Source organism: Pongo pygmaeus, chromosome 3 (assembly GCF_028885625.2).
Source record: "Pongo pygmaeus isolate AG05252 chromosome 3, NHGRI_mPonPyg2-v2.0_pri, whole genome shotgun sequence".
In the NCBI taxonomy this organism is placed as follows: Eukaryota; Metazoa; Chordata; class Mammalia; order Primates; family Hominidae; genus Pongo; species Pongo pygmaeus.
In genome coordinates, this window is record NC_072376.2 from 163,657,461 (window position 1) to 163,673,353 (window position 15,893).

At 34.6% G+C, this 15,893-nt stretch overlaps 1 protein-coding gene across 3 annotated transcripts in view; it reads right to left on the minus strand.

Moving 5' to 3' along the window:
- LRBA (LPS responsive beige-like anchor protein) overlaps positions 1 to 15,893 on the minus strand; it is a 764,782-nt gene that overhangs the window by 464,729 nt on the left and 284,160 nt on the right. For all 3 annotated transcript variants that reach the window (XM_054484859.2, XM_054484861.2, XM_054484860.2), the window contains exon 36: positions 8,238 to 8,346. In XM_054484859.2, coding sequence (XP_054340834.1) covers positions 8,238 to 8,346 — 109 coding nt within the window. The remainder of the gene's footprint in view (positions 1 to 8,237; positions 8,347 to 15,893) is intronic.

Genomic DNA, 15,893 nt, shown 5'->3' on the forward strand with positions numbered 1-15,893 from the left:
TCACAAAACAAGTCTGAAAACATTCGAAAAACCTGAAATATCAAGCATCTTCTCTGACCACAGTGAAATATAACTACAAATCAATAATAACAGGAATATTAAAAACTATACAAATATATTGAAATTAAACAATATGTTCCTGAATCACCAGTGTAATGATGAAGAAATTAAGAATAAAATTGAAAAATTTCTTCAAACAAATGATAATAAAAACACAACATACTAAAACATACAGGATACAGCAAAAGCACTATTAAGAAGAGAATTTATAGCTATAAATGCCTGCGTCAGAAACAAGAAAATCTTCAAATAAATAACCTAATAATGCATCTTAAAGAACTAGAAAAGTAACAGCAAACTGAACTCAAAATTAGTAGAAGAAAAGAAATACTAAAGTTCAGAGCAGAAATAAATGAATTTGAAATGAAGAAAATACAGAAGAGTGATTAAACAAAAGGTTGGCTTCTTGAAAAGATAAACAAAATTGGCAACATTTTAGTGAGACTAAGAAAAAGAGACGATCCAAACAAATGAAATCAGATTTGAAAAGGGAGACATTACAACTGATACTGTAGAAATTCAAAGGATCATTAGTGGCTACTATGAGCAACTATATGTCAATAAATTTGGAAAATGTAGAAGAAATGGATCAATTCCTAGATACATAAACCTACCAAGATTGAACCATTAAGAAATCTAAAACCTAACAGACCAATAACAAGTGACAAGAGTGAAGCCTTAATAAAAAGTATCCCAGTAAAGAAAAGCCTGGGGCCAGATGGCTTCACTGAATTCTACCAAACATTTTAAGAACTAATATCAATCCTACTCTAAGTATTCCAAAAAATAGAGAGGAGGGAAGAATTCCACACTAATTCTACAAGGCCAATATTACCCTGATACCAAAACCAAAGACATACTAAAAAAAGAAAACTATAGGCCAATCTCACTGATGAATATTGATGCAAAAATCCTCATGAAAATACTAGCAAGCTGAATTTAAAAATACATTAAATGATGAGTTCATGTCCTTTGTAGGGACATGGATGAAATTGGAAATCATCATTCTCAGTAAACTATCGCAAGGACAAAAAACCAAACACCGCATGTTCTCACTCATGGATGGGAATTGAACAATGAGAACACATGGACACAGGAAGGGGAACATCACACTCTGGGGACTGTTGTGGGGTGAGGGGAAGGGGGAGGGATAGCATTAGGAGATATACCTAATGCTAAATGACGAGTTAATGGGTGCAGCACACCAGCATGGCACATGTACACATATGTAACTAACCTGCACATTGTGCACATGTACACTAATACTTAAAGTATAATAATAATAAAAAAAATAAATAAATAAATAAAAATACATTAAAAAGGTCATTAATCATGACCAAGTGGGATTTATCCTAGGGATGCAAGGATGGCTCAATATATGCAAATCAATCAATGTGATACACGATATCAACAGAATGAAGGATAAAAAAATGATCATTTCAATTGATGCTGAAAAAGCATCTGATAAAGTACAACATCCCTTCATGATAAAAACCCTCAAAAAAAAACCTGATACAAATGGAATATGCCTTAACATAATAAGCCATATATGACAGACCAACAACCAGTATCATACTGAATGGAGAAAACTGAAAGCATTTCCTCTAAGATCTGGAACATGATAAGAACATGTACTTTCACCACTATTATTCAACATAGAACTGGAAGCCTTAGCTAGTGTAATCCAACAAGAGAAGGAGATAAAGAGCATTTAAATTGGAAAGGAGTAAGTCAAATTATCTTTATTTGCAGATGATGTGATCCTGTTTTTAGAAAAACCTAGAGTCCACCAAAAAAGTGTAAGAACTGATAAACAAATTCAGTAAAGTTGCAGTATACACAAATCAACATACAAAAATGAGTAGTGGTCAGGCATGATGGTTCATGTCTATAATCCCAGCACTTTGTGAAGATGAGGTGGACTGCTTGAGCCCAGGAGTTCGAGACCAGCTGGGCAACATGGTAAAACCCTGCCTCTATAAAAAACACAAAAATTACCCGGACATGGTGGCACATGCCTGTAGTGCCAGCTACTCAGGATACTGAGGTGAGCAGACTGATTGACCCCAGAAGTTCAAGGCTGCAGTGAGCCATGACTGTGTCACTGCACCCCAGCCTGGGTGACAAAGTGAGATCCCATCTCAAGCACTCAATCAATATCAGTAGCATATCTATATGCCAACAGTGAACAATCTGAACGTGAATTCAAAAAAGTAATCCCATTTACAACAGAAACATACAAAATTAAATACCTAGAAATAAATTTTACAAAAGTGGTGAAAGATCTCTATAATAAAAACTATAAATCACTGATAAAAGAAATTGAAGAGAATAGAAAAAAATGGAAGGATATTCTATGTTTATGGATTCGAAAATCAATACTGTTAAAATATCCATATTAAACAAAGCAATCTACAGATTCAACACAATCTCTATCAAAATACTAATGACATTCTTCAAAGAAATAAAACAAAATCCTAAAATTTATGTGGAATCACAAGATTCCACACATTAAAGGCCTGTGCCACATAAAATTTATGTGGAATCAAAATAGCCAAAGCTATCCTGAGCAAAAAGAATAAAACTGGAGGAATCAGATTATCTGACTTCAAATTATATTACCAAGTTATAGTAACCAAAACAGAATGGTATTAGAATAAAAACAGACACATAAACCAATGGAACAAAAAGAGGACCCAGGAACAAATCCACACAGCTACAGGAAATGAATTTTCAACAAAGGTGCCAAGAACAAACATTGGAGAAAAGACACTCTCTTCAATAAATGGCACTGGGAAAACTAGTTATCCATATGCAGAAGAATGAACCTTGATCCCTACACCTCACACCTTACGTAAAAATCAAATCAAAATGGATTAAAGACTTAAATCTAAGATTTCAAACTATGAAACTACTACAAAAAAAAACTGAGGAAACTCTCCAAGACATTGGTCTGGGCAAAAATTTCTTCAGTAATACCCCATAGTCACAAGCAACCAAAGCAAAAATGAATAAATGGGATCATATCAAGTTAAAAAGCTACTGCACAGCAAAGGAAACAGTCAACAAAGTGAAGAGACAACCCATAGGATGGAAGAAAATATTTGCAAAGCTACCCATCTGACAAGAGATTAATAAGCAGAATATGTAAGGAACTCAAACAACTCTATAGGAAAAAATAATAATCCAATTTAAAAATGGGCAAAATATTTGAATAGACATTTCTCAACAGAAGACATACAAATGGCAAACAGGCACATGAAAAGGTGTTCAGGCCAGGTGCAGTGGCTCATGTCTGTAATCCCAGAACTTTGGGAGGCCAAAGCCGGCAGATCAGTTGAGGCCAAGAGTTTGGGTCCAGCCTGGCCAACATGGTAAAATTCCATCTCTACTAAAAATACAAAAATTAACTAAGCATGATGGCACAGGCCTTTAATCCCAGCTACTCGGGTGGCTGAGCCATGAGAATCCCCTGAACCAGGGAGATGGAGATTGCAGTGAGCCAAGATCGCATCACTGCACTCCAGCCTGGGTGACAGAGTGAGGCTGTGAAAAGAAAAAAAAAAAAAAATAGAAAAGAAAGAAAAGAGAAAAGAGAAGAGAAGAGAAGAGAAGAGAAGAGAAGAGAAGAGAAGAGAAGAGAAAAGGTGTCCAAGGGCCGGGCACTGTGACTCACACCTGTAATCTCAGCACTTTGGGAGGCTGATGAAGGCACATCACTTGAGGCCAGGAGTTCAAGACCAGCCTGACCAACACAGTGAAACCCCATCTCTACTACAAATACAAAAATTAGCCGGGTGTGGTGGCACAGGCCTGTAATCCCAGCTACTCAGGTGGCTGAGTCATGAGAATCGCATGAACCAGGGCAGTGGAGGTTGCAGTGAGCCAAGATTATGTCACTGTACTTCAGCCTGGGCAACATAGCAAGACTCTGTCTCAAAAAACAAAACAAAACAAAAGGTGCTCACCATCATTGATCATCACAGAAATGCAAATCAAAAGTACCATGAGATATCATCTCACTCGAGTTAAAATGGCTTGTATCCAAAAGTCAGGTAATAACAAATGCTGTCGAGGATGTGGAGAAAAAGGAACCCACATACACTATTGGTGGAGTGTAAATTAGTAAAAACCACTATGAGAACAGTCTGGAGGTCCCTCAAAAAACTAAAATAGAGCTACCATATGATCCAGCAATCCCACTGTTAGGTATATATCCAAAAGAAAGGAAATCAGTATATTGAACATATATCTGTACTCTCATGTTTGTTGCAGCACTGTTTACAATGGCTAAGATTTAGAAGCAACCTATATGTCCAGCAAAAGATGAATGGATAAAGAAAATGTGGTACTTATACACAATGGAGTACTATTCAGCCATAAAAAGGAATGAGATTCTTTCCCATTTGCAACAACATGGATGAAAATGGAGATCATTATGTTAAGTGAAATAAGCTATGCACAGAAAGACAAACATTGCATGTTCTCACTTATTTGTGGGATCTAAAAATCAAAACAATTGAACTTGTTCAGTTGAACTCTGAACAATTGAACTCTGAGTTCAAAACAGTTTTACTCAGAGAGACAATAGAAGGATGGTTACCAGAGGCTAGGAAGGGAAGTGAGGGTGTCACGGGGAGGTGACGATGATCTATAGGCATAAAAAAAATAGAACAAATGAGTAAGATCTAATATTTGATAGCACAACAGAAGACAATAGTCAATAATAATTTAATTGTGCATTTTAAAGCAACTAAAATGGTGTATCTGGATTCTTTGTAACCCAAAGGATAAACACTTGAAGAGATGGATACCCAATATTCCATGATGTGATTATTATGCACTGCATTCCTATACCAAAATATCTCATGTACTACATAAATATATGTACCTACAATGTACCCACAATTACAAAGAAAAGAATTAATAAAAAATCAATGACATAATTACACTGAAAAGAATTAACTAAAATGGCTGGGTGGAATTCTATGACAAAACTCATGTTTAAAAACTGAAGCCATCAACCTCTTAATTTTTTCATAATTTATTAACCTTCTATTCTTTCAGAAAATAATTTTCCTTTATTTAAAGAAACATTTCCTTGTTTTTTCCATAACTATTATTTTGCTAAATTTTATACAATACTGCAATAAATAGCCATGTGTACCTATCTTTAAATACTATTATTTTTAATTCCTAACAGATATATTCACAAAAATAGGATTACTCGGTAAATGGGTATTTGCATGTTTGTGAGTGTCAATGTAATTCTCTTAATAGCTATGACTATATTGCTTTCCCTTAAGACTAAAAATGTACTTTCCGTTAACAATACAAAAGAACAGCATTGCCCATTTCATCTCCTTTATTCACTTCACCAGTATGTTATCATTCTTTTTACTTTCTCTCAATAGAAGAATGGAAAATTGATAGTTAATAATTTCTCTACTTTACATAGGAATCCTTTTCATATGTTTACTGGTCACTGTTAGGTTCTTTTGTGAATTTCTTATTCATATCGTCTGACTTTCTGTCTATTGGGTTGTTTTTAAGAATTATTAGTACAGTGAATATATTAATCATTTATCAGTCATATGCATTATGTTTTTCAAGTTGTCGATGGTATCTTTCCTCCACTTAATGTTATAGGTAGTAATAGATGTCTACTTTTGTATTTCTACTTTCTAAATATCCTACATTTTGGTTACCAAATTCACACATATGCCCAAAAGTTCTACTTTTACAGTTTTCCAAATATGATTCTAAAGTATTTACGATGTCATCTTCCTCCCTATTGCTTATTTCATCTGGAAGAATTTTAATATATGCCGTCTTTTTAGTGGTGTTTTAATTTCTGGAGAGGCAAGTACATCCTCATTACTTTTTCACAAATTGTAGGACTACATTAAAGCATTTATTTTCCCACATTAACTGAATATTTAAATATCCAAATATAATATTTGTGTGTCTTAAATTTGTTATAAAGAATATTTAAATGCCAAATCAACTCTACTGTTATTTTAATGGAATGCTTTACTAATGGATAATGCACTGAGTTTACATACTGACTTGAGAAAAATGAACATTTTTGTGATGTAAAATTTTCTCTCTTTGGCTATAGAAGACAGTATGGAGTCTTTTTCCAGTTGGAAAACTGGAAAAATACAAGTAATGTTGGTATATTAAGTAACAGCACCCTGCCAATGTTAATTTTCTGATTTTGATAACTGTACCAGATTAAGACAGAGAATGTCCTTAGGAAATTTCCACTGAAGTATTTTGAGGTAGAAGGGAATCCTGACTTTAATTTACTCTCAAATTCAGAAAAACAAAGCATAAAGAGAAAGAGAATAAATGTAAAAATTTAACAATCAGAAGATCTGGGAGAACAGTTAATAGGAGTTCCTGCTTTATTCTTACAACTTTCCTGAAAGCCTCAAAATTATTTCAAAACAAAAGACTGATTCTCTGTCTGTGTCTCTCTCTCTCTCTCACACACACACACACACACACACATACCTCAAGACCCCAAGACAGACTATCCAGCATGGAATTAGTTTATATTTTATCTTATTTGCTTTAATAAAATTTTGTAGCTTCATTCCAAAGAGCATGTGTACTTTTCTTGCAGAATTTGGCCCAAAACATTGTTTTTGTCATATTTATGAATACACTGTATTTCTGATTTCCATTCTTAGCTGGTTACTGACTGCCAAAGAAAAGCTATTAATTTTTTGCATAACTATCTCATACCTAATAATCTCACCAAATTCTCTTATTAACTCTGGTAGAAAAATGTTCAAGATCCAGGTACACCTCAGGACACAGGAATTAGATTTTCCCAGACCACAGCATTAGAAATTTGAAAGTAATCTTCTTCCTTTCTTTACTAGCATTTATATTAGCTATATCTTACACTTGCAAGAACATCAAAAAATATGTTAACAACAGTGATAGTAGGTATCACTCATTTTTCCTGATTTTAAAAGAGATGACTTTAATCATTTTAAATGATATTTAATAGTCTTTACCATATTTGTATTGTTTTCTTATATAAATCTTTTTCTCTGAGTTTTAATAGGGCTGGCAGCTAAAAATCATCATATACTTTTTTTCTACCTTTACTGATATCTTCATGTTTTTTCTATTTTTAATTTGTTGATATAATTTATTTTGCAGGTAGATATCCTAAAGTAAACAATTTTATAATTCCAGTAAAAATTTTCAGTCATCATACTATATAATTCATTCTTTATATTGACGAATTATGTTATTTAAAGTTATAGTTTAAATTTTGTACTTATATTCTTAAGTGAAATTGGTCTTCTAGAGTTTTATTTTTCTAGAACAATTTTCAGATTTGCTGGTTGTATAAAATACACTTGGAAGATTTTTCATCTTTTCTAACGTACCAGAAAAATGTCAGCAACATATGAGTTTATCTGTTCTTGATATGTTAGAAGCCATACAGTGCTTTTAAATATTTTTCCAATTCTATAGCAAATGTACTACTTGTCAAATTTTCTAGTTCACCTTAGGTGAATTTAGGCCATTTGTATAGCTACAAAACCATTAATTTCCGCTAGAAATTTGTATTTCTTATACATGTTCAGGCACAACTACTGAGATAAGCAATGGTCCCGGGATGGGTTTTTCACTTAGTCCTCTCCTATGAGAATCCAAGGAGAGAGGTGTATGCTCCCTCATTTCCTCAGCTACAAATACTATTATGCTCTCAAACCCTAAAGACAGAGAAATTTAACACCTGTGTGTTCAGCTCCTCTCTAGAAACCTGGATGATCTTACCTTTGCCATAGAGATTTTCATTTCTGGCTAACTAGCTCTGTTTTGTCCAGAAAGGGACAACTGCTTCACCAGTTTTCTTTATAGGAAAACCATCAGAGCCAAGACTCACCTCTGATTATTAAGATTAGATCAGCCAAACAAGAAGCTTCTCTGATCAAGCTTCTCTGGTAGCTCAACTAAAATTGAGACAAGAGGGCTAAAGAGACATGTACTATCTCCCAGAACCCCCATGACTCTCCCATAAACATAGATTTTAATTTTTTGATGACATATACTATGTTTCTTTGGACCTGCCATTTTACCAGGACAATTTCTCATGATTATCATTAAAAAACAGTAATTTCCGCACACCAACCACATGTGTAACCTACCTCAAATTCCGCATGTCTGTGAATATCTTCTGCTCTCTGCCTGCTCAGGATAAATTCAGCTTCATTTGCTACTCTTACTAGATGATCCTTCATTGTCTGGCTAAGCAACCTGTAAGAAATGAATGTTATCAAATAAATATATGTATACACACACAAAATAAATGATTATTCACTGCTTACTGTGGAGAGGAAGGAATACGTACTTTCTTCTTTTGACATCATACACAATGAGGTACCATTATTTGCACACTAAATAATTGAGGAATGTAACAACAGCAAAAGGTTATCCTTCTGGCAATAGCAGACTGGCTTCCATCAGACTAGCCCTGTAACAAAAGCAACTCAAAATACTGGATTAAAGCTGTGTTTTAATCTTTTAAAATGCATTGGAAAGTTACCAAGGCAGCCAAAATTAACCAGTGAATATCACAGAGAAGAAAGCACACAAAAGACAGTGTGACTTTTTACATTAAAGCATTTGCTATTCCCAAGTGAGAACAGAGAAGCTACACAGACCTGTCACTAGCCTCACAAAGATAAACAGAAAAAAATTGAGGTTCGCAGTCTGTCAAGATGGAGGAGTTCTGGTAGACTACCCAAGAGTTACAGCAGGAATCAGGTGTACCCCAGAAAACAAGAAATAGACCAGGCCTCAAAACACTGAAACAGACCTTCAGAGAACATCTGGTGATTGGTATTTAGGTAAACTGGCAGCCAAAAAGCTAAGCAAAGCTTTCAGGGTGGGGAGAAAAAAATCAGAAATACCAATGCAGGAGGGCCATGGTAAAACCCCAGGTTTTCAGAGGACCTCAGAAGGGCTACACACTAGGAGAAGACAAACAAAATAGGCCAAACTCTCACAAGAACTTAAAAAAAAACCCAGCCTTGAGTCAGCTCAGACCCTAAATTGATACAATCAGCTATTAGTCTAACTGCTAATCAGAAACCAAAAGGAAGTCCTTTCTAAAGGAAGATATCACAGAGACTTAAATTTACCCTTACAATTTTAAAATACAATTTTCAGCATTCAGTCACCAATTAACAGGCACAAGAGACAATATCATACAAATGAAAACTAAATAGAAACTGGCTCACATCTGGACATTGAAATAAATGTAGTTAATATGTTTAGAACTAATTGTGTAATAGAGAATTCCAGTAAAGAATGAAAACTGTAGAAGTACTGAAAATAATATATATAAAAGTAGATTTACTGGGTTATTAAGCTCAGCCAATAAAGGAAAAATTAACTGAAAGATAAGTCAATGACAACTAGACTGAAACATAGTAAGAAAAATTAATGAAAATTGAACAAAATAAATAATAGACATATAGGACAAGGTAAAAGAATCTAATATAAGCGTATCTATAGTATAAGAAAGAGTAGACACATAATTAGAAAAAAAGCAGTATTTGAAGAGATAATGGCCAAGATTTTTCAAAACTGGGAAAAAACACTGAGCCATATGTTGATGGAGTGCTACAAAACCCAAGCAGGGTTTTTAAGGATACCCCGCTTAGGCAGTAATAGTAAAACTATCAAAGAAAAAAATTCTTAATTGCAGACAGGAGGAGAGGCCTTCAAAAGAGCAACAATAAGCCTAATGGAAGCCAGATAAGAATGTAATGACCTATTTGAAATACTAAACAAAAATACTACCTAAAAGGCCAGGCCAGTGGCTCACACCTGTAATCCCAGCACTCTGGGAGGTCCAAGCGAGAGGATCACATGAGGCCAGTAGTTCAAGACCAGCCTTGGCAATGTAGTGAGATCCCATCTGTACCAAAAAAGTTTTTTTTAATTAGCGAGGCATGGTGGTGCATGCCTATGGTCCCAGCTACTCAGGAGCCTGAGGCAGAAGGATCACTTGAGTCAATGAGTTTCAAGTTATAGTGAGCTATGATCACACCACAGCACTCCAGCCTGAGCAACAGAGAGAGATCCTGTCTCAAAACAAACAAACCAACCATCTAAGAATTCTATCCTCTTCAAGACCAGCCTGGGTAACATAGTGAAACCCTGTCTCTACTAAAAATATAAAAATTAGCCAGGCATGATGGCGGGTGCCTGTAATCCCAGATACTAGGGAGGCTGAGGTGGAAGAATGGCTTGAACTTGGGTGGCAGAACTTGCAGTGAGCCGAGATCGCGCCATTGTGCTCCAGCCTAGGCGACAGAGCAAGACTCCGACAGAACGAGCAAACAAATGAATGAACGAATGAACGAACGAAGGAAAGAGAGAGAGACAGAAAAGAAAAGAAACACGAAAGAAAGAAAGAAAGAAAGAAAGAAAGAAAGAAAGAAAGAAAGAAAGAAAGAAAGAAAAGAAAGAAAGAAAAAGAAAGAAAGAAAGAAAAAAAGAAAGAAAGAAAAGAATTATATCCTCAAAAAGTATCCTTCAATAATGAGATTTAAAGGGTCAAGAGTATACCGCTGTGGGAAAAAAAAAAGAAAAGAGTATTTTTCTGAACTTCCTTCATCCGCCTAAACGGAGAAGCTCCCAAAAGAATTTAGCTTTCATCAATCCCTTCCCAGGGAGTTTTGCAACCAAGGAAGACTGACTATTGTCAATAAAGATGAGAAGTTAGTACCAGGATAAGAAATTATCTAAATAGACATTGTTACAAAACTATAATATCACTTAACTATTCTCCTAAGGGCCCACTTACTGTTCGCAAAATCATTAGCTTTCCCAAATGTGTCCTTCATTACCTCACTTTTACCCTATTAAAATGGTATGTATATAACCCCAAATTCTAACCCCCTCCTCGAGTCACATTTTTCTCTGATTCTTTTTTTTTTTTCTGAGACGAAGTTTCGCTCTGTCGCCCAGGCTGGATATAATGGCACGATCTTGGCTCACTGCAACCTCCACGTCCTGAGTTCACGTGATTCTCCTGCCTCAGCCCCCTGAGTAGCTGGGATTACAGGCGCTCGCCATCATGCCAGGCTAATTTTTGTATTTTTAGTAGAGACGGGGTTTCACCATGTTAGCCAGGGTGGTCTTGAACTCCTGACCTCAGGTGATCCGCCCGCCTCGGCCTCCCAAAGTGCTGGGATTTCAGGCGTGAGCCACAGCAGCCAGCCGAATTCTGACAGACTTACGAATAAAAATAGGTCTTTTTTCTTGCTAAGCTGTGTTTGTCTGTTTAATTCACAGATCCCCAAACAAAAAACCTAAGAGGGTAGAGGAAAACTTTTCCTCATCACCAAAAGCAAAATAAGAACATTCCATGACAAATAAAATAGGGAGAATTTGTCACCAGCCAAACAACATTCTTCACAAGGATGAAAAATAATATAAGATTGATACAAGTCAAGGAAAACAATTAGAGCAATGAAAATGACAAACATGGGTAAATCTAAAAGTATACTGAATATTTACAATAATTATATAACTTCTAGAATTAAAAAATACTGCAATCTAAAATATATAACCACAGCATACAAGGCAAGAGAAACCAACTGAATTAGTGTTATAAGTTTCTTGTGTCATATATGGATTGGCAAAAGAATCAGTTTATGTAAGATGTTAATTATAATATTCATACTACAATCTCTGGGTAACCACTAAAAGTATTTAAAATAATATATAACCAACAAGCTAATGGGAAAAAAGTTAAGCAACAAATACTTAGCTCAAAAGAAGGAAAAAAAAAGAAACACAAGATGTGGAGCAAATATAAACGACATAAATAATAAGATGATAAATTTTAACTTAAATGTATCAGAAATACATAGAAAGTAAACATTTAGTAGTAAAATTGTCAAATCAATTTTTTTAAAGTATATGATGCTTGTAAGTGACACGATTTCAATATAAGGTTGAACAAAGATTGAAAAGTATAATTTCAGAAAACTTGAACAATTTTTAAAAGCTAAAAGGTAATAAACTTTTATTAATACGAGAAGCAAACAGAAACAAGATAAACCTGTTAAATTAATAAAAGGATAAATGAACTAGAGATACAGAAATTTAGTATTTTGAGATTCTAAATTTGTATGCTCGTAAGAATATGGCCTACTACCAGATATAGAATATATAAAGCTATAGAATATTTTTTAACCTGACCTGACTTACATATCAAGAACATTATACCCAGTAAGTGAATAATAAATATTATTTTCAGGTAAACATGGAACATATACAAAAAACAGGCAAAATGTGGGGTCACAAAGCAACTTACAGTGAATTTCAAATGATGGAATCACACTCAGTATGTTCTTTGATACATTTCAATTAAACTAGAAATAACAGGATACAGATCACTCTGCAAGAAGCTCTAAGGTGACCACTGACTTTCCTAACCTCCTGGTACCCACAGCATTATGTAATCTTCTCCTTTAGAGTGTGGGAAGGAGATGGGGCTTGCCTCTAAGCAAGAAAATATGGCAACAATGAAGGAATAACACTTCATTAATTACATTAAATAGATGGTAACTTGCATCTTGCTAGCAGACTCTATTGACGCTCTCCCTTAATGGCTTAGCGAAAGAAAGCTGCCATGTTATGAGCTGCCCTGTGTAGAGGCCTCCATGGCAAGGAGCTGAGTAGAGCCCCAGACAACAGCCCGCAAGGAATTCAGACTCTCAGTCTAACGACTCAAAAGGAAGTGAATCCTGCCAACAATCACATGATCATGGAAGCAGATCCTTTCCTAGTCAACATCAAATAAGACTGCAACTCTGGCCAACACCTTAATTGCAGCCTTGTAAGTGAACCTGAAGGAGAGGCCCAACTAAGCCACGCCTAGATTCCTGACCGAGAAAAACTGAGATAACAAATGTATGTTTCTTTAAGGCTAAGTTGTGATAATACTGTTAACGGAGCAGTCGCTAAGTAATATCATTTCATGTCTAAAAATTAAAGAATGCACCTCTGAAAAAAACCCACACATAAAAGAATACATCATAATGGAAATTAAGAAATGTTTGCAGTAAAACACAGTAAAAACAATGTGCCAAAATCTGTGGATTTAGATAAACCTTAAACCAATGCTTAGAGGGAAATTGATACACTGAATAAAAACACTAAAGAAGAAAAAAATTGTCAAAATAAATTATGCAAGTATTGAACTGAAGAAATCAGAAAAAGAACAGCCAGTGAACACTGAAAGTAAAATAAGGATAAGAACAGAAATTAAATAGAAAATAAAAATACACTTTAAAAGATAAAGTTAAAAGTTAGTTATTTGAAATACTAAAAAAATCCAAAAGAAATATGTAAACAATTAAAAGTAATAATTGAATTTAGGAACATCATCGGATTTAAGGCAAATACACAAAAATCAACTAGATTATATGTATAGGTTACTAACAAAGTAAAAATGATTTTTAAATACTATTTTGAAAATCATTCAAAATCATCAAAATATGTAGGAAAAAGAAACAAAAATGTGCTAGAATTCTGCATGTCAAACAGAAAGAATGGTTAAAAAAAAAAAGTTAAAGAAAACTTAAAGAAAAAAGTATACCATGTTCATGAAAGGGAAAGGCTTGTATTAAAGATATTAATTCTCCACAAAGCTATTTATAGATACAGTCCAATCAAAATCCTAGCAGGTCTTTCTGCATAATCTGATGAGTTCAAATTTAATTCTAAAAGCTATAGAAAATATAAACAAACAAGAATACATGAGACATTCTTGAAGAGGGGAAGAGAGATGATAATAATGATAATGATATTAAAAGACTCATAAGTAAGATGGTCTTTTCCAAAGACTGGTCTTAGATCAATCAACTGATGCTCATATGGACAAATTAACCCTGACTTCTACCTCAAACCATACAAACAAACCAATTCCAAATGAATCCTAGATAAGACCTAAAGATTTCAGGAAGTTTAAAAAGTTTCTAGAAGATTACATAAGAGAGCATCTTCCTGACTGGGTCAATGTAAAGACATACTGCACCAAACAAAAATACACAAAACATAAGAAAAATAGTGACAAAATGAACTACATCAAAATTTAAAGACTTGTGCTTATGAAAGCCACCACTAAGAGAATTAAAAGCCAAATTTCAGAGAGAGAGAATATACTTGGAATAATTACAACCAATGAGGAACTGCTATCTTAAATATATTAAAAAGCCTCTTACAAATAAAAGAAAATGATCACAATTTTTAAAATGGGAAGAGTACACAAGCACTTCACAAAAGAAGATTTCCAAATGGTGAATAAGATTATGAAAAGTTGTTCAGCATTACTAGTCATCAAGGAAATAAAACTTAAAACCATAAGATGAACTATACTCCACAGAATGGCTATATATGTTTAAAAGGCTGGCATTACCAAGTTATATCAAAGATGTAAAGTAACATGGACTCTTATAATCACAAAATAGATTAATAAAAATGTTTATGGCAATTATTTACAATAGCCAAACACTAGCAACTACCCAAATGTCCATTAAAAAGAAAACTAATTTTTAAAATGTTGGACTTTCATGAAGTAAAATGCTAAGTAGGAACAAAAAGAATCAATATTATGCATAACGATATGAATTTCACTAACAATATTGAGCAAAAGCACACAAAAAATATAAAATGTATGAATTGCCTTGTATAAAGATAAAAATTTTTAAAAATAAAACTATGGTATTAGAAGTTAAGAGATTAAGAAATGGCTACCTTCAGTGCTACCTCTCCATATGAGGACTCACATGGAACACAGATAATGGTCACAGAGTTCTAAATCTTTTAATAAAATGTCTTGGATGTATAAACAAATGACCCATTCTGATTAGTGCTTTTATAACACCATTTACTTATAAACATATCAACAGAATGATTCACTTTATGTAATCTGGAACATGTTTGATATGTATAGGTCTTCTAAACTTCCTTCTTTAATAGGAGTTGGGAACATAGAGTGGGCAGGGATAGAATTATTATTATTATTATTTTTTTTATTTTTATTTTTAGGGACAGGGTCTCGCTCTGTCACCCAGGCTGGAGTGCAGTGGTGCAATTATGGCTCACAGAAACCTCAACCTCCCAAGCTTAAGTGATCTGCCTACCTCAACCTGCTGAGTAGCTGGGACTATATACATGTGCCATCATACCCCGCAAGTTATTCTGTTGTTGTTGTAGAGACAGGGTCTCACTATGTTGCCTACATTGGCCTCAAACTCCTGAGCTCAAGTGATCCTCCTGCCTTAGCTTCCCAAAGTGCTGAAATTATGGGTGTGAACATACATGGCCTGCAAGGATTATTTTTTAATTTATATAACAAAAGTGGCTAAACTGCCACTAGAAAATGCCCACCTACAAAAGTTACACCTAGCAGTCATCAACAATGACATGAACTTACTCCCATTCCACAGGGCACTTGCCTTACTTTGTAGCAATGTTTTCATTTAAGATATAAATAAGGCCAGGTACAGTGGCTCATGCCTACAATCCCAGCACTTAGAAAAGAGACTCCTTGAGCCCAGGAGTTTGAGACAAGCCTGGGTAAAATAAAGAGACCTCTTCTCTACAAAAAAATACCAAAAACAACAAAATTAGCTGAGCATGGTGGTGCACACCTGTAGTCTCAGCTACTCAAAAGGCCAAGGCAGGAGAATCACCTCAGCCCAGGAGGTAGAGGCTGCAGTGAACCGTGATGGCATCACTGCACTCCAGCCAGGGCGACAAAGAAAGACCCTGTCTCA